Source organism: Gouania willdenowi, chromosome 11 (assembly GCF_900634775.1).
Source record: "Gouania willdenowi chromosome 11, fGouWil2.1, whole genome shotgun sequence".
NCBI lineage: Eukaryota > Metazoa > Chordata > Actinopteri > Blenniiformes > Gobiesocidae > Gouania > Gouania willdenowi.
Genome location: NC_041054.1, coordinates 15848577 through 15873075, shown reverse-complemented (window position 1 = coordinate 15873075; position 24499 = coordinate 15848577). Strand labels below are relative to the sequence as shown.

The following is a 24499-nucleotide window of genomic DNA, read 5'->3' as shown; positions in this document are numbered from 1 at the left end:
GAGAAATGAAGACCTACTTTCCATCTTCTTCTTTCCTCCCACAAAGAGTTCATGATATTGAGATCTGTGGAGTGGGGACCATATCCATCATTTCTAATGCGTCTCCCGCTGGGTAGTGTTCTTATAGTTAAAGTGATATGTTTTGCTGGTTGAATTTCCTGCTTCAGAATAGTTGCAGATTTTTAATTGTAAAGCCAAGTTAATACACGTTGAACAAATTCCAGGCCAATATTGGGCATGTAAATGACATTTTTGTAATTTTCCAGTGTGATCGGATGAATACTTTTTGAGATATGGCTAATATAGTGAGGTGGGTATGTGTCGGTTTGGCACTTCCTTATTTTTATTTTATTTTCAGCCTCCAATATCTCAGCAACTACATCACATAGGAAACTGAAATTTGGTAGAGAAATACAGCTCCACCTACTCTGTCAGAATATAGAAAAATATATGCCATACATCCTATCTGGTGCACATGTCAGCTCCTCAAAATTGGAAAAGAGTTTGTCGGGGTTTCAGGCTGGAACATGTTTGGGTACTTTGCATATGCCTCAGCTCCCTGTAATTTGATCAACTTTGAGCTATGTACATAGACTGTTCACATCTCTAATGATTAATCAAATATATGCATTGGTTATTGGGTGACAGTCTCATGAAATCTGAAAAAATGTTTTTTTTTTTACTATTTTCATTGGCCCATAACTTCATGTAGGAATGTAAGAAAACGAAATCTGATTTCTGTTTTAATTCATAGTATAAAGGTTACTCTTTCTTGGCATATAAAACATTTTTTCTTTATGTGACTACATCATTTTTATTTTGAACCCCAACTTTGGGGCTATTTCACCACTCGAGAATATTGAAAATGACGGCATTATAGCTTGCCTCTGTGTCTTATAATCATCATTGTCTATTCGTTTTTCACCAGAAACATAAAAACAAACAAACAAATGCATCCGTAAAATGTTTATTTTTGAAAACACAATCTTTATTATGAACACATTTCTCATGTTCAAAATGTTCCATTAAAAAGTGCTCATAAAAGGAAGGACTTTGAGTTTGAGTGATTTAAAAAAGTGCATCTCTCTTTTTTTTACGTTTGTTTCTGAGTTGTTTCTAACAAAACTTTGGTGTCGTACTCTTTTTTTAGCGAAAGATAAAAGTTGCAATTCATCTCAGCCGTGCAAATGCAATGGTGTAAATGTATTTCTGTGGAAAAAGTATAAATAATCAGTGAAATATAATAGAGGAAGCCTGTATTGGAGGGATTCGATTTTTATGCAAGTGCTTGTGTGTGTGTGTGTGTGTGTGTGTGTGTGTGTGAGGATGTCCTCCGGGTGTCATTGAGTCAGGGTATAAATCAGCTGGGTGTGTGAGCGTCGAGCTGCAGTAAATTAGCCAGATTTTAATTGTGTCTGTAATAGATGACTATAATTAGTCAAGGCTCTTCCTCAGCCTCTTCTGTCCTGACACAATCATCTTCGCACCCAACTACACATCATCCACATATCCCAGTCTAACCATTCCTCATTCTTCTGTTGCCATGAGGGACAGGAGGGATTCTCTCCTCCTCCCAGGATCCCCCCCCCCCCCCCCCCCCCCCATCAACATCAGCATCACCCCAGAAACCCCCTCAGAGAAAGCCCCCTGTCATTTTGGTCTTTTTACGTTTCTTAACACCTGCACCACACAGGTAATCTTTCTTTTTGTAGCTGATAAAGTGTGAAAAACAAACTAAAAGTGATCAGAAATGAGATTATCTAACAATGCGGTTGTGTTTTGGTCCACAGTTTTTTTTGTTTGTTTTTTTTGTATTTTTGTTTGAACAATGACACAAAGTGTGCAAAGGGTGACATAAGACACAATTTGTCAGATAAAATGATAAAGTAAATAGACGCCTGTGCTCTTTATGAGTGCTTTTTCTTAAAAGAAAGAAACTCAGTGAGAAATAAAAAAAATAATAATAATAAAATAAAGCTGAAAAACAGGTTATCCACAGTTTCTAAGCAGACACCTATAGTTTACACGTGATTGATAATGTGTAGCAAAGGCAACAAGTGATTATTATAGGATGATTTTAGGTTTATACCGCTGTAAAAAAAAAAAATATATATATATATATATATATATATATATATTAAAAAAAACATTTAAGTTTAAAATAGCCTTATTTGATGTAATCTCTAAGAACCCTAGTGTGAAATTCATTAATAAGTCTATCATTCAAAAATACTTGTAATCCAATTACTGCCTCCGCCAAGGAGGTAATTTAATTCACTCACCATCTTTTATTTATTCATTTGTTTGCTAGCAGGATTTGGGAGGGGATTCTGATCAATATACTGATTCTGGATCAGTTTTAAAAATCAATAAATCTCTGTCTCACATTATTGAAATTTCAAAAATTCATATCACAGTGTATAAATGACTGATCTTTATGAAATTTGACTCAATTATGTCAGGTTGGTTCCTCAATTTGAGTTTCCTGCAGATTGCGCATTTAATTCAATTTTTTTTGCTGTATGGTTATTAATGGGGATAGAAATGTCTTCCAAGAAGTGTGAATGATGAAGAGAACTGATCCACATAACTGCTTATACCTGACACAAAAAAAAAAAAAGCATATTTGGAACTTGGCAGATGTTTGCGCTCTCTGAGTGCTCTTGTTTACACAAAAAACAAAAAGATTTTAAATATTGAAATTTCCACAACATAACATAACACAACACACAATGCAGCATTTCATTCTTAGATTACTTTAACATAAAAACAAATTTTTTTACAAAACTTGAAATAAGCCATGTCTAATACTTTTTTTCCCCCTCCATGCTGCCATGTGGCTGTGTTGTTTGCATATTTGCTTATTAACAAATATGTTTGTTAGCAAATAAAACCAGAATTCTGTATCCTGAGCTGTTGATACAAACGTTTTCTTAAAAGGACGTGTTCATCAGAAATGCTGTATTATCCGAAAATCTCCAGTGGGTGTAATGACAGAGGGATGAGACTAAAATAGGATGTGACAGAGCTGATGGCCTTCACCTGATAAGGCAGGACAAAACTGAAAAATGTTGCTGCAGGAGGATCCATGCACTGATTAGGCTTGTGTTCGATTCCTCCGAGAGCCGATTCATCAGTGTCCACGAGCACCCGTTTTCTGGGTTCTTGGGTGTCAGTGTGGTCACATCGCTGCTGGGACCTCGCCAATCTCTGTCACTCTGACTCAGCATCTGACGGAGCCACCACTTCACCTCGGCCTCATTCAAAACCCAAACGCACACACACACACACACACACACACACACACACACACACACACACACACACACACACACACACACACACACACACACACACACACAACCATATCACAGCAGGCTCCTAATCACAACAACAAACATGATAAACTGCGTACACTTACATCACTTGCACACATAGACCACACACACACTTTAATGAAACTGACCTCACACACACACACACACACACACACACACACACACACACACACACACACACACGCACGCACACAAGTATGTTCTGAGATATGACCACCCCCTTCCATGAAGTGCCTTGGTCACCAATCAGGACCACTTTGTCAAGGCACATGTAACCGTGACGACTCTAATCCCTGGGCAATCGTCCGGTCATTCATCACCTCAGAGGGAAGGAGAACAAGAAGAGAGTCAGTGAGGGAGAGAACAAGAAAAGGGAGGAAGAGATGAGGAGAGGGATGTCAGAGACAGGGGCAATGGTGCAGACAAATGGCCCCAAAAATTCAGTATTAATCAGCAACTGATTTGCTGCCTCTTTAAAGCCAATACCACTTAAAGCCTGGAGAGATGGGCAGAGGGAGGATGCAGAGAAGGAGAACAGATGTGTCCTAGTCAGGAAACAGACACAAAAACAAGCAGCGAAGAAGGAAAGTATGAATTGAAAGGGCTAAAAAGGAGTCAACTTGAAGTCTACTGTTGTGCATTGGTTTCCCGGTCTGTGTTTTCAGTAAAATGCTGAGTAAGGTTAATCTCAGCACACACGCACACACACATACACACGCACACCCAAACTCAAGTAACGCCTTTTGATTTGTCAGTAAACTTGATCAATATCTGTGATAGAAACCGAATCAGCTCAGATGGATTAAACGTCCCAGTGGCTCTGACGTTATTTTCCCATTAAGAGAAGGCTAATCATTACACACACACACACACACACACACGTGCACACACAGACACACACGCACGGACGCGCACGCACACGCACAAACAGATATCTGCATAACCTCTTTGCTACACTAATTTATATCTATCTAAACAGTCTCCAATGTGACTTTACCTGTAGCAGAAAGTTGTAATCACACACACACACACACACACACACACACACACACACACACACACACACACACACACACACACACACACACACACACACACACACACACACACACACACACACACACACACACACACACACACACACACACTCTCCAACAGCTCACACTCCCCGTTAAAGAAGCTGTGAATAAAGTGCTAACAGTGTGGCTGTATTGATCCCAGCTTGTTTCCCTCGACAGCGTAAACACATTGCTCTCAGAGCAAATATCCCACTTATCACTTTAATTGACAAGAAGCACATTTTACATGCTTTTCATCTACACAAAAATCCTTTAAAAGGGGAGTTGACACAATATTTTCTGAACTCTTACCTGTTATTGATTGTTTTTACATTATGTAATGTGCATGTATACGGTGACTTAACAGGAATATACATCAATGTAAGTTCTTCCGCTTAGGGACTATCCCACGCTAGAATGTTGCTATTTAAAGTTAAGGGGTGGGGCCTGGATCGAGAAATGTTTTAGATTTTGTTGAAGGGGTTGTTGATGTGAAATATTATTCATTTATTGTTTCTTTAAGACATAGCCCATATTCTTATATCCAATAGCCATTAAAATATATCCTTACTGAAAATAGTTCAGATCGGTCAGGTCAACAAGAACAAAACGTTTCAAAACATTCAAAAATTCCGACCCAATCCAACCAACAAAACAAGCTTTACGCAAGCAACAAGACAAGTCAGATACGCTAACGTCACGGCAGAGAGGCTTCCTGGAGGCGCGGCTTCTCCAGCTCAGTGCCGCGTCAAATTCGTCACCAAAGTGGGAACGTGTCATCAAATTGGAGCGAGGTGTTTGGGCTCACCCTGCAGTAAGAAAGGAGAAAATCACGGAAAAGTCCATTTAGCTTAACATGGGCCCTTTAAGGACAACGGGCATGTAATCGGAGAGTCGCCAGTTCGAGTCTCAGCCGTCCCAACACTGTGGGATGTTGAGCAAGTCCCTTAACCCCGTCTGCTCTTCAGAGATGGGTCAAATACAGATAACAAATTCCGTATATGTGTAAAACACATATGACAATAAATAAAGGCAAATCTTCTTCTTCACTTGGAAATCTGCAAAATCTCAATAGCGCAATAAAAACTGGTGATGTAAATAATATCAAATATTAAGGTTTTCCGCTTTTTCCGCAAATGTACGTCACAGAATGGGACGTACCTGGTGACATGACCACCTCTCTCCGAGAAAACATGGCATGGTACGTGTACACAGAAGAGGAGACTGGGACATTTCTTAGCATTATAATTAAAAATGATTACTGCCACAATAGACGTAAAACAACAAAGGAATACAAAGTGTTTTAAGGAGGTTTGGAGCATCCATCTTCCTGCAGCAAAGTCTCATGTGACGAGATTTCACGTAACGAGGCTCCTGTCCCAAAACAACCTTCAATGGAAACACGTTTAAAGCACAATTATACTTTGTCAACATTTAGAAATATCACTTTTAATGGTCAAAAATCTGTAATGGAATCCCAACTTCTGTCTCTCTGATGCTTCTCGGGTTTGAAAAACTACAGAGTAACTTCACTCTATTCTAACCATATAAACCATATAAACAAACAATGCAGTCAATCCACATATACACACCAGTCTGGGAGTAAATCTTGTTCATAAATAAGAGTGAGGAGTTGTGGACAAAGACAAGGAGACGAGGGCAAACTCAGCAGTGTAGATGTAAATCTACTGTTCCTGCAGCCCCACTTTTAACCATGGACACCCTGCAAAACAGAAGGCGGTCTATCCCTGCAATTAAAACACTACATGACCAAGGACGCTGAGGTGGGATGATGCATCACACAATGTGCGAAGCTGGGAAAGAACACGGAGCAGGAGTGCAGAAGGGAAGAAGAGGAGAGTGATAGCTCTGCAGGGAGGAAGCATGAGACCATCTGCTGCTGCTACCTGCTGTGCACCCCCCCCCCCACCCCACACCTCCACTCACCTTCCCTCTCTTCATCCTACTCTTCATTCTCCGCTGCGGTCCATCATAGCAGACTAGGCAGCACTCACACAGCACAATGAAGTCCACTCAGATTTGGATAAATTTCAAACTCACACAACATTAGTTTAACGTCGTACATATAAGGATGTTTGTACAATTCCTCAAATATCCCTATTGCCTCATATTCTGTCGTTGTCACATTCAGATGTATACTACACACACAGACGCACACACACACACTGAGAAAGGGCCTCTCTAATGGATTCTGAAGATTCCAATTTCCCCTCTGCCACCAAAGACAGAAAACCCTCTGAGCTCAATTACCCCTGTCTCGCACACACCACACGAGAGCGCACACACACACAGAAACACACTCTTGAAAGCATCTTCAGTTGTAATCATAGACACACACACACAAACATATCACTGCATACTCTAAGCCACTGTGACATTTTGAGAATCACACAATCAGAGTCGTGCACTGGGGCTGAGAGGAGAACTCTGTGGTAGATTTCATGTGATAAGACGGAATGAGACGAGGACGGGGAGGGAAAAATGAGAGGTTGTTTGGTGGTGAACTGTGGGAAAGAGGTGAGGTTGCTAAAAAGAGATGGGACGATATAGGATGGCAAGATGGGCGGCTGCATACGTGGGGTTAGGTGTGAAATGCAAAGAGGATCAGTGGAGCTAATAAAAAAACATCAAGGAGATATAAGAGCAGAGTGACGAGGAGGTGCAAGCCTCATGGCTTTTCCAAAGCCCACTCTTCCAGAAACCTTATTAAATTCCACAATTAGCTGAATGTCTTAAGCTATAAATAGGCTCACTTTTCCCATTTCATGATGTCAGTCAGAAGGCCGGGCGTCGACTGTGGGGGAAACAAAACAATTTAAATCATAGCGAGGCTCTCTCTTTGTCTGGCCACCCTTTTAACAGGATAATTACTAGTCTATTCATTCGCGCTCGGCCAGGACAATATATCACCTCACTGTGCAGCCGCCTCGCTTTCTGTGATAAACGTCCTTTACCGGGAGGGAGGGAGGAAAGGTAAGAAAGGGGGAGGCTTGGGGTTAATGTGAGCACGTTGATATCAGTTTAATGTCTTCTACTGGCTTCGGGAAGAAATCTTGTCCACCAGAGAGAGTAGCCTTTCTACCAAAATGTGTGCAAGAAGTGCAGCACCTTTGTTTTTAGAGTGACACGGACACCTTCCCATGAGGCCCGGCGACGAGGAAATGAACAAGGAAGGGGAATGAAAGGGGAAAACAGAGAGAGAGTGGGAACCATCTATTATTCAGCATAGCCCGACCCCTGCATACGAATGCCATTAAAAATAGGAAATCCATAGTGGAGACAAATGACTTCTAAATGAAGCGCTACAGGAGGAGAGCGGAGATAGGGACCCCTGTCACATGCGCTTTAATTGTCTCCCGGGGCGATAAGGGGATTTATCAAATTCATCGTACCAGTAAGGGCTGTAAGGGCCTGGGACGACAAGCAGATGAGGAAACAAACGCAGCACGCGCTTGTTCGTTCAAATACACGCACCGTGAGATTGGAACGGTGAGCAATTACAGCATTCATAAATTTTAGAGGAAAAACTGTGCTACCGGTTTACTGGTATTGTTAAATAAAACCCAATCCACAGGTTGGGCCATAATCATAAAATGTGTGAGCATTAATCAAGATTTTTTTTTTTTTTTTTTTAAATACATTTTCTCATGAGCTTCAGGCAGTTTGACTGAATTCAGCCTCTCCTCTTATCATTTAAAAACTCATTGTATTCATAGTCATTACCTACAGTATATTATCATAAGTGGCAAGAAATGTCATTATCCCATTTAACAGGGAGATGAGAACCAAGGCCATCCTGGGTCACCCGTTGGCCTGAAGCTGAAGCCAAAAGGTGCCCAAAGAACTGCTCAGATGGATGTTTTTTAATTAGACTTCGCTGCCAATGGAAGCCAAACACAAGAGAGAGAGTTTATGAACAAAAAAGAAAGCTATCAATAGTCCTGAACCTGAAGCCTGTTCAAATATGTAATGAAGAGCAGTGGGAGTAGACCTTACACCTCATGCATCAGGCTGCTGATGGATGTGTTAACTTTGGGTGCGATAAATAACCAGTTTTCCAGCTTGGGGATATGTTTGGGGTTGCACAAGCCTAAAGTTGATATTGGACACAAGGTAGAGTGAAGTTAGCTGTATCTTGTTAGCTCATAGGGCTAACAGACACAGTTGGATGGTCACCAGTTGGACCTGAAATCACTCTATTTCAGTGTCTGCTTTAACAGCCAACACCCTGCTGATGCTGTACGTCTACTGTATGTCTTGTTGATCACTCAGTGTTATAGAATTTGTACCTTAAAGCACTGCTTCCCAAACAGGGGTACAGGAGCACATTGCAGGGGGTTTAACAGATTTAACAATTAATTTGAAAATAACAGAAAAATGTTGCAAGTTCCTTTTTAGGCTGTTTTTTGGACAAATTCGCCACAAACTAACAGTACTGTTGTTCAATAAACTGCTATAATATTGTTGATTTAATAGTTTTACTGCTGATTTTTCTGTTCTTATTGATTTTTAAGCTGTTGAATGTTTTGTGTTGAACTTTTTGATCATGTAAAACACAATGAATTGCCTTGTGTATGAAATGCACTAAATATGTGAATTTTCCTTGCCTTGCATTTTGTTGTAATTTATTAGAACAGTAATATTTTATGCTGTAGAGGCCATTTTATCACACTTCTGACAATAGGAGACAATGATTACCTACATTTTACTTGTATTTACTGAATATTAAAAGTAATCACATCAACAATGAAGTTTAACTAAATTCCACTCATTGTTTTGAATTTGTAGATTAAGCATTTAGGGGTTTAAGAGAGTCCATTGTTCCACTGATGAAAAAGCATGAAATTATGGAAAAATGATCTGACAAAAATGTGAAGGGGGTACACGGAACAAAACAGATTGGGAACCACTGCCTTAAAGACATGCAAATGGATAACCATTAGAACCAATTTGGTAAAATTCCTCTATCTTATAAGTGTACAAGTGAAAGTGACATGACAATATGAAAAACTTTCTTTTTTATTTTGCACAACTCTGCATTTACTGAATTAATGCAAAAAACAAAAACAACAAAAAAACTACAGCCAGTTTTAGTTTATCTCTGAAAGTGTTGATAATTAAAATAATGTCTCACATCTGACATAATGTATAACTACAGAAGACATAGAAGATAGAATTGATGATTCATAAACGTCCTTTATTTTCTGTAATAGTCGTTGGAATGAATTGCATTTGTGGACAGACGAGCCACGTATTAACGGACTGCCACTGCCAGTGTGGATCCTTTTTTTTTTTGTTTAGTTTTGTTTAGTTTTGTTCAGCATCAAATCAAAATCATTAGACACAGGTTAGTTTATTGATTTTTATATAATGTGACATACAGGTGTTTTGACTGGAGTCAAAAGGCAAAAAGCATCACATCATAAGTCCTACTCAGGCGATCAAACCCTAAAAGTGCAAATATATCACTTTTATAAATCTCAAATATTTTCCGAGTAATCTAAATTGTATATCCATCCATCCATCCATCCATCCATCCATCCATCCATCCATCCATCCATTTTCAGACCTGTTTCTCCATACCTCTCAATGGGCGTTAGGCAGGGGGTACACCTTGGACAGTCCATCGCAGGACATAAAATTGAATTGGTAACCTTTAAACAAACATGAAGGCAGTTTGCATTCACAATTTAAAATAAACCATTTATCCATCTCTGTACCATGTCTCATCCTGAATTAACTATTAAACCAATGGCAAGTGAAAATGAATGATTCCTTTAAAAAATAATAATATTTTTATTATTGTTGTACTTTTCTTCTCTTTTCCTTTTATAGGACACAATAATGTGCTTCTTTAGACACCAGTGCATTTTTCTTTAGCGATTACACATGAATGATTTGAATAAGACAGCAATGGCCACTCAGAAACTCATTCTCAGTCTCTGGGCAAAATAGCCACGGATTAATGGGGTAATAAACGGAGGGGGTTTCAGCGGTTTCTGCTCTCATTTAAAGCTGAGTCTGGATGGCAATTCCTTCTCTAAAATACTTTTTGTGACAGTTATGGTAAAGGCACGAGAAGGAGACAAAAAAATAAATAAAATAAAAAAAAGAAGCTTTATCTGATGTGAAAATGTAGAATATAGTAAGGAACAAAAATTGAGGCGTGTGTGTGTGTTTGTTGTGTCTCTTGTGATGGATGAACGACAGTCGGCATGGCAGCTCATCTCCTCTCAGGCTTCTAGATGACAGAGAAAGATGTTACAGAGCAGAGACAGTACAACTGCCACACACACACACACACACACACACACACACACACCCTTCTCTCTGCCATTCACCTGCCTCCTATTTCACACCCTTGCTGCCTTTGTCCACCACCTCTATCTGGTGCCCCCCCCCCCCCCCCCATCACCCCCCTGCCTCCTGGTCCATGTTCCCTGTAAGTGAGCTGTCTCTTTGTGGGCGACGGCCTCCCCATCATCCTCGCCACCTCACACCTCAGTCCTGTCAAACCCTACTCCCCCCCCCCCTTTCCCCAATACTTCCCATCCCAGTCAATGGGAGCACCATGAATATTTCACACACCTCAGGCAGACAGGAGGAGGAGGGGGGAGTGTCCTGGATGCCTGAAGGAGTTGGGGGGGGGGTGGATGGAGAAAAAGGTGTTTTGGTGAGTGGGGGTGATTCAGGCTGTCAGGGCGCCGGTGTGGTGGAGAGATGTGGCTTCTCTTCCTGAGTCAGACAAGGCCAATAACTCATTAGATAGCGACAGACTTTGAGGTGACGATGTAGCAGAAAAAGGGGGGAAAAAAGGAGGAGGAGGAAGGAGGAGGAGGAGGAGGAGACAAGAGGAAAAGTCCTCATGCCCTGATTCCTCTGCTGTAGTCTTCCTCGCTCTTTTCCTTCTCTCCTCTGCCTTTTCCCCTCATCATCTCTCCTTTTTTATAGCCCGACCATCACACACAGGCACGCACACACCCCCCACAGCAACCCCCTCCTCCCCCTCCTCTTTCCATCTGTCTTTCTTGCTGCAGTGCCCATGCTGCCAGGCAGTATAAATCACATCTCTGGGCTTGGCTGCAATGGGCCTGAAAATAAAAAGGCATAAAAATGTCGGGATGAGCTACGGGCTGGTGGGGAGAATTCCTTTATGATGGGTCTAAATCCTACTCCTCCCACCCAGCCTCCTCCCTGGTGTGCACACACAGACACACACAGATTGCTTGTAGACACATGCACATGCACAACACACAGCAAAGCTCGGCTCTGAAACGATCCCCTCCAAACAGAAGCCATTTGGATCTTCCTCCCTCCCTCCTTCCCTCGTCAACACCTGTACAACCCTCCAAACACACATACACTCTGCCACATATCATATTAAGCTCTTTGTTGGCCGTGATCAGAATTGAGATATCTCTGCCCAATGAGCTGGCTTCACAGTCCGGCCAAACCTGCTGTCATGTTTTGTGTGTGGATATACCGCAACTTTGTTTCCTTTTTCTATACTTTTTGCTCATTTTTACAGTGGCCCATATGGGTACTTGTGTTTATCTAAAAGTAGCAGGAATGGATAAAGAAATGAATAACCATGTTTATCTTTATTACACTACAAAACAGAAACTTATTTTAATTGTGTAATAATGGTTTAAAACACCTTGCAATCCCAAAAAATAAGGCTTCCAGAAACCGGGGACCCCCACTGTAGGGCCATCTATAAGGGGGAATAAAGGGAAGAGTATTTTGGGGTCCAAGTCAGCAAAATGATGGTCTATTGTTACATAAATATGTGATAACCACATTTATTTATTTATCGAAATAATATCCACTGTTATTCAGGAAGTTTATTATTATTTGAGCCTGCATATAGTCATCTTAAAGATGTAAATCCTTTTTTTAATGTGAAAAAAATGAGTTAAATGTGACCAAAAATGGTGGAAAAGGTGGTGAAATGGGATTTTAAAAAACACAGATAATGATTAAAAGTTGCAAATTGGTTAAAAGGGTTCAAAATGTCAATATTGGCTTAAAAGTGGTAGAAATGGGGGTAGAAATGTAATGTAGTTAAATTGGCCAAAATAAGTATGAAATATGGTGAAACGAGATTAAAAGTGACAATAATGGGTCAACATATGTGACATTGGGTGGGAAAAGTGGTGGGAAGGGTTTGTAAGCGCAGAAAATGTCTTGAAAGGAGAAAAATGTGCAGAAAAAGCATTGCAATTTGATGGAGAAGTCGCAGAAATGTGAGTAATGCAGCAAAAATGCATTAAAAGAAGCAAAAATATGGGGAAAAAAAGTGACAAAAATGAGTTAAAATATGGCAAGTTTGGTATAGTTGCAGAAAAAAGAGTAAAAATAAATAAAAATGGGCTCAAATGATTTAAAAAAATACTCTTAATTTCTTGAAGGCATCTGGCGACCCCTCTACTATGGGTCCTGACCCCAAGGTTGAGAACCGCTGGTTTAAAACTTTATGTAACATAGCACCTTTTATCCTGAACATGCTTAAAGACAAAAAGATGAAAATGAAATATTAGCTCAGAAACAAGATGCAACATTTAGAAGTGACACATTAGTATAAAAGGACTTTTATATAATAGGAGCATGAGGTATTAAAAATGTTATTTTAAGTGATCTAACCTGACAGCTCGTCTAAGCTTCAGTAATGCAAAGAACAAACATAAATAAATAAATGACAGAATAAATGTGTATAAAGCACCTAAAAATTATTCTGAGTCGCCTGAGATGGATTTTTTTTACAAAGGATTCTACTCGGCCTTATTGCACACGGAGCGTCCCATCCCCACGCGTAATGGTAATTGTGGACAATTTATGTTGCCTCTGTCCTTCATTTATGTATCGTTGCGCATAAATAAACCAATATAAAATGATTTAAGTGGCCTATAACGTATTGAAATGAACCTGCTGCCTGTGATGCATTGTTGGGGTTTTACAGTATAAATGATCATTGGAATGAAGATGGAGGTGACTTGGAGCAGAGCGATTGAGGAACTCCATCACCTGTGAAAATTATCCCATAGCTCAGAGTTCGCCTTTAATCTGCATCCTGATGTGCACTTTGTCAATTCTATTAGATCACACTGAGACACACACACACACACACACACACACACACACACACACACACACACACACACACACACACACACACACACACACACACACACACACACACACACACACACACACACACACACACACACAGAGTGATGATGATAATGGTTAGCACCTCCCCAGGTGAAGCCTATTTAGCCACAGTGGGGAGCTTTCTCAGATATAATTATGCTTGGTTTGGTGTTTTTAACTGTATTGATCTGGAACACTGAAACATAGCAGAAATGCTTATTAAGCTGGATGAGACGAGCCCCCGGGAGTCAGTGTGTGTCCATGTGCACGCATGCATCAGTCAGCACAGGAAGTAGAGCAAGTGATGGCAGTGGATGTGAAAGGTGGTGCATGGATAGTGATAATCGATTAATTATTGAAGAATATGAATCCATTTATAAAACTGCAAAGATCGATTATTTAGATTTTTCTAAATTGTATTACAAACCGAGTCCTACTAATGTAGACATTTCAAATACACTGCAGCAGTGTTTTTCAACTTTGGGGTCGTGACCCCATGTAAATATTCACTGATTAAAAAAATTATTTATTATTTATTATTCCTTTTCAACTTAAAACACAACACACAGCCTTAAACGATATGCTATACCTTAATTTTCTCAAATATAAATCTACTTCAAATAAAAAGCAGTGTAAAAAGAAGAAAAAACATACCCACTATAACAAACCTGATAAAAAAAAGACAAATTCTCGATAATATTATTTATTGTCGCCAGAAATTTGGGATTTAAAAATGGGATCACGTCCAAAAAAAGGCTTTCAGAACCACTGCTACAGTATTGAAGGTGTTACTTAAAAGATAAATTTAAAAAAAAAAAGTATTCAAATCCTGCAACTAATTGATGTTTAATGGAAGATCAATAATCAACCATAATCAAATCTCGATTTGTATTTAATCAAGAATCATAATAGGAATCAAATCGGGAAATTGTGCCGATCAACCACCCCTATAGATATTATATGAGCCATTAATTACTGAGTTTCCTCCTGCGGTATTAATTTCAGTTTGAAATGCTGTCACACACATTTTAGACATCCTGACGCTCTCATACACAGGCCTTAAACACACACACACACACACACACATTACTGTGCACACTTTTCCCCCCACACTCAAATTGGCTCATCCATAGCAACATTAAGCGTATAATACCCTGCTCTGATGAGCAAGCTCTGAGCGACCTTGGAACTCTGGAAAGACAATGCAAGGGGAACTATGGTGTGGAGAGAGAGAGAGAAAAAAAGGCAAGGTGGGGGTGGTGGAGGCAGATAAGGTGAAGGGAGGGATGGAGAGAGGGAGACAATAGACGAGAGAGAGAGAGAGAGAGAAGTGGAGCTGCTGAGGATAGGTTAGGAGGGCAGTGCTCCCTCCCTTCTCTCCATTTCAGCTCATCTTGAATGCAAATGTGGTTTCTATACGGTTCCTTTGTGCTGCTTCTAACTGCTCCAGAGAGAAGCAATTACAACAGCTCCATTCACTCAGAGAGAAAGACACGCACGGATAGAGAAGGGTAATTAATAAAGAGATGGGAGAGATGGAGGAGAGGAGGTGATCACGTATACTATACTTGTGGAGGATCTTCAAGTGGCACCAGGAGAGGGGGCATCGATTGTACAGACTGCGCTCGCTATTGACAGAGACACAACCATTAAAGTTGACCAGGTTCATTATTGCAACACCCTATGCAAAGGTCAGAGGTCAGAGGTCATCGGCGCGACATATAAGGCGTTATGCGGAGTGCATGTGTGGGATATACAGCATTACGTGGTGGCTCTAAATAAATAGGCGACATCCATCTGCCAGTCGTTATTCTGCTAATCGCGGCTCAAGCTGCAGAATTTATCGATTCAGAATAACTCCATCCCAGATATGACATCACCCCGACTGCCCTCCATGTTTCTGTGGACAGTCCCACCGCCACATCCTCAGTGGTCAGGCAGCGCTGCGAGCTACGCTGGGAATTTTTTATGGCTGTCATTTGGGCCGCTAATATGTCATCTCCATTAGCCGACTTTTAACACTCTCAGATAGATGGCCCTGTGACATTTATCTGAGCACGGCTCGTATTTTAGCCAGTAAATGGGTGGCAATGTACAGAGTGTGTGTAAAATGTGTGTGTGTGTGTGTGTGTGTGTGTTTGAAGCCATGCGATGGTGGGATCAGGGCAGGAGATGCATTGACTTTTAATGATGCTGCATGCGGTAGCACTTTAGAGGTAATAATCACAAATACAATGAGTGTCAGCACCTTTGACCTCAACACCCACGACGCACACAATGAGCAAGAAGGAGAGGAAGGAGAATCATTCTTATATAATGTATATAAAGCAATGAAATGTAAGGAACTAAACACAGATGTCAGACTAGAAAATGACTTAATAGATTTTAGAGTCGGCTAAAATGTGGTTTTCTTTTGTATAGTGGCAAAATGACCAACTTTTTAGATAAAGGATTCAAAGTAGCAGAAGAAATGTATTACAATACAAAACTACAACGAAGAAATAAATAAAATTGCATGAATGTGAAATCCAGTAGAAGACTATTGGGAAACTACTATAATATTTAAGTTCGAGTAATTTATTCTGAATTACAGGATTACACATTTTTTCTATACTACCGCTAAATTATATCATTGAAACTATAATATAGTTTCCTTCTTCTTTTTTTTCTCCCACATTAGGTATACTATACTTAGTAAACAATGGGCGAGAAAAAGAAAACAACAGGATCAAGGATGAACCAAAATGAGTCAATAACAACAGTAGCAATGATAGTAATAGTGAAAACAATAACAACAATAGTCAAGCAGAGCAATAGATATTAAATACCCATGAAATTTAAAAGAAGAGGAGAAAAAAATTTTACACAGCAGAAACAAATGATAAAAATGTGAGTTTTCTTTTCTTTTTATCATAACTAATTTAGATATAAAGGACTTTTTTTTGTTTTTCTTTTAAAAAAAAATGTCTTTCATTCAGTATGTAAACGGTCCTTTTTTAGATCCACGGCTCTCGTCTAGTAGTTCTGGCCCTACTTATATATATATATATATATAATTTTGTATTTTACGTCATCAGATTGCATCATCTAAGAAGACAAAGCTCCTTTTACATCTCACCCAGACAGTCTAACATTACCCTGCAGGTGAGCACATTACCTACAGCGCCTCCCATTTAATCCAATCTTTTATACTTTGATCAAATAAATGAACAAATGTTTAAAAAAAAAAAAAAAACATGGGGGGGGGGGGGGGGAATAGACGTACAGTAGATATGAATGGGTGAGCTGCACGGAATAACTCGTTGATTTATTCATTGTTGACTTTTTGTGCAGTGGAGATGGTGAAAATGACCTGTGCGGCTTGTTCCAGGTGAAAGAGTCTAATTGATCTCATAATTCCACTTCATAAACTAATACTAATATTGACCCTCATTGTATTGCATCAGAAAGCTTCCTCTTATAAAACAGCTGTAAATATGATTTACCCTCTAGTCATTAAAATCAGCTCCACACACACACACACACACACACACACACACACACACACACACACAGGATCATGGTCACCTGTCCGAAGCCAGTGAAGTTGCCTAATGTGACAGAAAATTAACAATTAAAAAAGAACACGTGGGAACAGAGCTGCAGCAACGTGAGCCTTTCACAACCCAGTGAGCACCCTAATTGCTTTGAAATACAATTGGGTTTGGGCTTTGTTTGGTGTTTTGGAGTTATGAAGCGCATCAATGCACAGTGGAAATTGAGTTATAAATTACCAAAGCTGATATGGACATATACTGTGAATACTCAATATCCAAATGTTAAGATATGAGATGTTTTATTCTGCGGCTACGTATATAGGCACTGCTTGCAGATGGATTTCATCTTTTGTCATTAAATTGTGTGGCACTGAACAGAATTCTGTGTGTGTGTGTGTGTGTGTGTGCGTGTGTGTGTGTGTGACTGTCACAAGCTGCTTTGATAAGGTCAACTCAACAGCAAACAGAGACGGAGGGGCTCCACACCAGGCTTCACACCAGTGGGATGGTGAAGATGACAAGAGGATGAGGAGGAGAGAAAAATGCTCACTCAGCCACAACTTCATCACCATCTCACACCCTATGCGTGTGTTAAAAACACCTCAGTGGCTGGTGTGTAAAGACACTGACAGCTTCATTATGGCCTGTGCGCACAGGGAGATGGTGGCGTGCACCAACAGAGAGAATAAGAGGACAGACACGGGGACAAGGCAGGTTTAATTCTGAGCCGAGCCACGTGTCAGTCCAGAGGTTGGTGCTGTTGGTGGTGGAGGAGGCAACGACAGCCCTTCCCAGTACTGGCGTCAATTCTAATGAGCTTTTTTTTTTTTGCTTCTTTCATCAGCTTTCAATTTACAAGGCTGTCCAGATTCCTTTTTCTTAAGCACACACACACACACATGCACACACATAGGTAACACACATGGATTCAAGCTGTCTTGTTCATTGCAGGTGATTCTCAGGAGCAGTCTTAGTTTAATTAAATTACTGCCTACCTTTAATTAGACTGTCTCACCTGGAACAGACAGTTGATATGTGACCACCACTAGCTTTCTCTCTCCGTTCCTGCAATAACAAACCTGACTCAATGGATTGCATTTACATTTCATGCATCAAGTTTGCATGACACCACATTAAAGATGTAATATAGCATTTTGTTAGCCATGGTAATATTGCAGTATTAAAGCACCATGTTATACTATTTATTTTTTCTTCAAGCTTTAAAACCAACGACAGGGATTTGTACCTATGAATAACGCCAATAATTCATAATCCAAATTATCTAACGGGAAAACCAAGAGCAGAGTGGTTAAGTATAATCTTCAGTCATTGATATCAAATAATCTTGATGCATTCATTTCAATGCAGGGGGAATTTAAAACCCAGTTTGGTCAAACCAGAAAAATACAGATTTACTCAAGGAAAAAACTGAAAAAAAAATCAATACTGCACAAAAAAAAAAAAAAATTATGGAATGTTTATTTCAATCTGTGTGAAATTCTTTGACTGAAAAATTGCAAGGTCTGGGGAACCAAAAAAACAAGGCAATTTAAAAATACTGTAATAGAAATATTGCAAGCTTCCACATATGAGGAAAACTCATTTTTTGGGGGGCAATTTAGAGAAACTGATGTAACAATTTTCATTCATGTTTTTTTGGTAATTATTAATTTTACACAAACTGTATAAAAGTACTCGTGGGCCAGATTTGGCCCACGGCCCTCGAGTTTGACTAAACCTCTACATCAGACATATCAATGTGTTGCCAATGTTTCTGTTTGTATGCGTAGGTTGAAGAATTTGATGTTGAGATTTTTGCATCTATAAATGCAGACATGTTGCACTTTAATCTAAATCCCACCATCACCTGGGACAACACATTAAATGGAATTCTGAGAAGTCATTTCCCTCCTGTGTTCAAGCAGAGATCCTGTTGACCTGATATCCTAACTCCCTCTATTGGACTGTTGGAGCAGTGCATGTATCAGAGTACAATACTGGAATGCATAAAAATTGAAGATGGACACTTTTTGTTTTCTTCAAAAAAAGACAATTTATTTATCCTTAAAGTTCTAAAAGTCAAATATTATCCATTAAAACATCCCTTAGAAACCTCATTACAGCCTTAGTGCCTTTTAAAACTATATACACAGGAAACGTTTAAGAGTTCATCAAAATAAATGTAGATCTGGTACATTTTATGCTTTCTTTTAAAACAAAAACTATGTACAGGCTACTCAAATGATAAGGGTACTGGATTAAGAGAATGTTGCAAGTTATAAAACAAATAATCAAAGGTAACATATGTAAAACAAAGCTTTTTTTTTTTAAACTTTGGAAGTCTGACGTTGTATAATGGGTCATTTATGAGTGACATTCAGAGGGAGGATGGAGAGTCGTCATACAGCTCGGGGGTCGGGGGCTGGATGGACTCTGACAGACAGCTGCACAGCTCTAGATGTCCGTCAGCGCCCGGGAAAAAGGAAACACTATTATCCTGCGCTGGAGTCTCGAGACTTACTCCATAACCCGAGGATGAAGAGCTGCTTTAAAGAGAATTGAATCTGTTAAGAACACAAACTATAGTCACTGTTCATGATGAAGTGTTTCCCTTGGTCTTACCTTTCATAGTCTGAGTCACATGACTCCTTATCTTCTAATCTACTGATGTAACTACTGTGGGAACGCTGTATGGCTTCTGCCACCGTGTATCTGGTCTTTCCCAGCGCACACTTTTCAATCTTTTTAGTGTTTAATTCTGACTGGAGGAACAGATGGAGCCGACTGTCAGACAACAACAAGGGTGTGTGAAGAACACTAGAGAAGAAAGGATAGGAAATGAAACCATCTCCATCAGTGATCACAGTATAAAGGAATATTTCTATTGAGAATCCCAGGCCCACAGGGTTACAGACACTTGCATAGCTGTAATTCTCACTTTTCTAAAAACTCTTTAAGGCCTTTCATTCTCTGAACAACATGGTGTGCATTGCTTAAGTTGAAGAAAGGATTCCATGGAGGCAACTTTGGTAGTTCCCTGCAGACAGGAAGAAACAAAATAAGAGTCACTGCAGTCCGTGAGCCACGGGATGGTGAACTTTATATTTGGGGTTATGAACATACATGATGAGAGCGTTCCGTTCCAGACACTGACGTAACCAAACAAACTCACTGTAACGCCGCCTCACTGAGGAACTCTTTTTGCGAAAACACATACTGTTTGTCTGCAGAGTGACGGGGCAATCATCAGACGACAAAAAAAAAACCCAAAAACACTTCAGAAAATATGAGTACAAGTGTTGTAAGTTGGACTTACGTGTAAACAGATCTCATAATCTACATAAGTGTGCCACATGTCTTCTTTATGGAGCCTTGGATCTTGGACACAAACACTGATAAACTCCTGGAAATACAAAGAGGGGTTTAGTGCCTGTAAGAGAGCAAAACGTAAACCACCTATATACATCCATTACAACAATGCTACAGAGCTTTGGGAAGTTTCTATTTCGGTGCAATAAGTGGCCAATAAATATGGTTCAATGTACATCTCACTATTAAGTACTTTTCCTTACAACATAATCCTTCATGTCTGATATTCTCACCACTGGGAAAAGGTTTTCTAGAGGTTTATTACTGTGAAAGTTCATTGAGTTCAGGCAAACCTGGTGTAGGCCAAACAATGTTAAGATAATTATCTGCTAATGGGAACCTATAGCGAGTAGCTTCAAATGCCTACGATTAAAAGCCTGGTAAACAAAACTGGGTAAGGGGAGAAAGTTTTACCAAAGACTTTAAAAACAATGTTAGTTCACAGCGTTATTGTATAAAATAGGCAGTAGCTAACCGTACGGTTGTCGTATTAATATACCGACATTCTATCTGTAAGCAGCGCCCCTCATTGGCCAGTTTAGGTCACGTGACTAAGACTAAACCTAGCTAGATGTCCCGATACAACTTTTTCATTTCCGATATTGCAGCCTTGCGTATCGGCCGATACCAATATTGATCCGATATCAGCATTAAATCATACATTGTTTTTTCTCTCTTTTTCTTTTAATAAAAAAAAAAAAAATAACTTATTTTGTCATGTGGAATGTTAGAAAATGTTTGATCAAGTGATGTTACTCAAACAGAACAATATTCAACAACAGTAGGTATAAAAAAAAACTGACCGATTTATAATTAACCAATTGGTTACATAATATCTACAGTATTCTACAACTGAATAAATTAAATTAAAAATTTATTAAAAAAGAAATAAAAATACGATATTCGTTTTCAGGCTAATGTTGGACCAATATCCGATCAGGACACCCCTAAATGTAACCCTAAAAATTGTTGCAATATAGGGTTATAACCTAACTTTAAGACCCTACGTACGTGTACTTTGGTAACTGTACTAATAGCATCGGGGGATGTCTGTGCGACAACCGGACGAATAGACACTTTCTATAAGATTTGCTCTGCAAAGAAAGCAAAATAGAAGCTAAACAGTTGCAGCCAAAGACCTAAAGAACACTGTTACTCATGACCACCTTATGCAAAACTATAAGGTGGTCATGAGACTCTGGGTAAAGTCATGTTTCTATTTCCTCCCTCCTGACTGAAGTTTGTGGTCAGTGAAGACCACCGAGAGACTTCTTAAATAACCTTGTCAGATGTTAGATATTTCAGCTACTTGAGATGTGATAATGCAATGACTTGCAGAAATCCATTCACCTCAGACAGAGCAGTTTCTTGCTATATACGGAGTCTGTTGACGCATCAGACACCAGTGGGCCACAAAATGCAAGTTGTATATGGTTCATAATAAACAAACTTTTTGTCTGAGGTTTTTTCACTTGCTCGTATCTTGTATTCTAAAGTAACATTACTTTTTCTGATCCGTTAGTCGCACCATTGGTTAAATGTATTACGAAACCACTTTTGTTCAAGCAGGTTTTCTCCATATTAAGGTGGACACCAGTCCATTATATTTACAATAAAGCTCATTTCATATATATATTTATAACATTATACTGGCCGCCAAACTGCTACAAACCACTCTACTGGATGGTTTGCAGCCATTATGTACAGAAAGTCCCAAATTCCCCCTGAACACTGCACGCATCCCATGGAATTGTTTGTTAGTTTTGAAATCCAAGAGTCACTAAATCCCTCCCCCTGTACAGTGAATGGTAATTGATACGTTCACTGAATAACTGTTGCACATGTTCGTGTATCCATTTGTTAAGCACATGCACATCCAAACACATTTGTATGCACTTTCAACCAAGATACAACAGACAACCTTTCTGAGAGGAAAACATTTAAAAGCATTTTCTTACTCACCGTTTTGCCAATATTCTCTAGTATACTGTCCATTATATGTACAAAACCTGCAAGAAATGAACAAGTTTACAATCTGGCTTTAAACTTTCTATCCTGGAAAGCACTTGCGATTCCCATTATCATCTTTTGCACTAAACATATATATATATATGTGCGTGTGTGTTTTTTTTTTTTTTTTTTCCATCCTGTCAACACAGGTTTTGATCAACCAAGTTCACAATGTAATAAATACCTCCAAAGCAAGTTCAGAGGTAATGTGAGATAATACGGAACAAAGGGGAAAATAAGGATTTAGCTCATACAAAGCAAAACCTCAGGGCTGAGCATCTTAAAGTCCCCGAATGCCTCAATAATAAGAAGCTTTGTGACCTGCACTGCAAACAGTCGGTTTAGTTCACTGACAAAAAGCTGAACAAATGCATGTTGTACAAAATGAATTGCTCCCATTTCCCCACCACACATTAAAAACTACAGATAATGGCAAACAAAACATACATGATTTCTAATTACATGCACATAAACACCACATTTGTGGGTTCATGGTATGAAACAAAAAAAAACTAAACTTATTCTAAATTAAGTCACTGAGGATTAAATCCATCAAATTAAATTTATGAACTACTAGAGGTGAAAGTAATGGATTACAAGTACTCACATTACTGTAACTGAGTTGCTTTTATGGGTACTTGTACTTTTTTGGAGTACATTTCTAAACAGTAATTTTATTTGCACTTAAGTACATTTTAAAAGTAGTAAGTAATATGTTACATTTCTACATCCAACCGTTACTGAGTGAATTATTGTTTGTTTTTTAAATGACATTGTGAAAACACAAAAAAAAAAATGAAATGACCAGACAACAATCGAATGCATCGCATCATAGCCGACCAATGAGATTAAACGTAATGAACCGCGCAAAAACAGCAATGAATGCTGGTTATTTTCTTTGTTTTCGAATACATAGAGCCTGATCATTTTAAAATTAAATTCATTGGTGTAACTTAATTTTATGTTTTAAGTTGTACATACGACAAACCTTTTTACAGATGCCTTTGTGGAAAATAAATGAAGGTGGAATTGTGGTAGATTTGGTTTCTTCCTTTTTAAGTTTATATGTTTACTGTATAAGGGAACCATGGCAAGATTTATTACCAGCAATAAACATGGGACTGGGTGGTGAAACTAACTATTAACTTTTACTTTGAGTACTATTTAATTGAGCTACTTTTATTCTCAAGTACAATTTCAATCAAGTAACAGTTCTACTACTTGAGTAGGATATATCAGTACTCTTTAAACCTCCTTAAATGACTAATAAAATACATTTTAAAAAGTAACAAATATTTGTAAATATTGAAAGAACTTGCTAAAAAAAAATAACCCAACATTTATGATAATATTTTGACTATGAGAATGACAAGAACCTGTTGAGAGTCTTTACTGAGGTCCTACCTTGTCGTTCTTCACTTCCACGGTTGTGAACCAGTGTTTGAGAAACCAGCACTGCCCCAGACGCTGAGCCCTGCCTGGCCCGAGTTATTGCTGACACTGCTGATAAGACGCCAACTTCCAAACCACCCCTTGAGGCCTGCTTTTCTCTCCCAACAAATCCTCAGCAGCTAAAACAAAAGAAAACAAAGAGAGTCTCAAATTAAAAATAAATAAATAAATAAACACTAAAATTATTTCTTTTTTTCTTTTCTTTGTTATTTTTTTTTTGGTTTTTTTTTTTACATGCATTGCATCCAGTGAAGCCAGGCAGGAGGGGAAGGAATTATCCAAACCTGTGTTTAGTGTATCCTGTCTGCACACCTGTCCAATCACCTTTAATCAGTTTAAATGGCTTCACCTGGTGCTGGAAGAGGAGGAGGAGGAGGATGTGGATATAAGGTGATGGAACTGTCAGCACAAGACTTCAGTCACTATTTAGCTACGGTTTATCTATAGGCTACATTAAATAAATGATGGCTGTATAACAAGGCTCCTACAGCTTTAGTCAAAATAAACTCAAGACTTTTTACAGGCTTTCTTTTATTGCCATTTTAAATTAAATTTAAGACCATAA

At 39.1% G+C, this 24499-nt stretch overlaps 1 protein-coding gene across 1 annotated transcript; it reads right to left on the bottom strand.

Moving 5' to 3' along the window:
• Positions 1 to 19364: 19364 nt before the first annotated feature.
• Positions 19365 to 24284, bottom strand: snx10a (sorting nexin 10a). The gene is made up of 8 exons (XM_028461572.1): positions 24219 to 24284; positions 23887 to 24053; positions 22435 to 22481; positions 20420 to 20506; positions 20227 to 20327; positions 20042 to 20140; positions 19726 to 19920; positions 19365 to 19646 (listed from the first exon to the last, which is right to left on the bottom strand). Exons 3-8 carry the CDS (start codon positions 22465 to 22467, stop codon positions 19481 to 19483), a joined length of 681 nt encoding a protein of 226 aa, XP_028317373.1. The 5' UTR covers positions 22468 to 22481; positions 23887 to 24053; positions 24219 to 24284; the 3' UTR covers positions 19365 to 19480.
• Between the last annotated feature and the right edge of the window lie 215 nt (positions 24285 to 24499).

Coding starts and splice junctions, on each gene's coding strand:
- snx10a (XM_028461572.1), bottom strand. CDS start 22,467: ATGGACAGTATACTAGAGAATATTGGCAAAACG. Junction 20,328..20,419: donor ATTATGAGATCTGTTTACAC/GTAAGTCCAACT, acceptor GTCACTCTGCAG/ACAAACAGTATGTGTTTTCG. Junction 20,141..20,226: donor GAACGGAACGCTCTCATCAT/GTATGTTCATAA, acceptor TCCTGTCTGCAG/GGAACTACCAAAGTTGCCTC.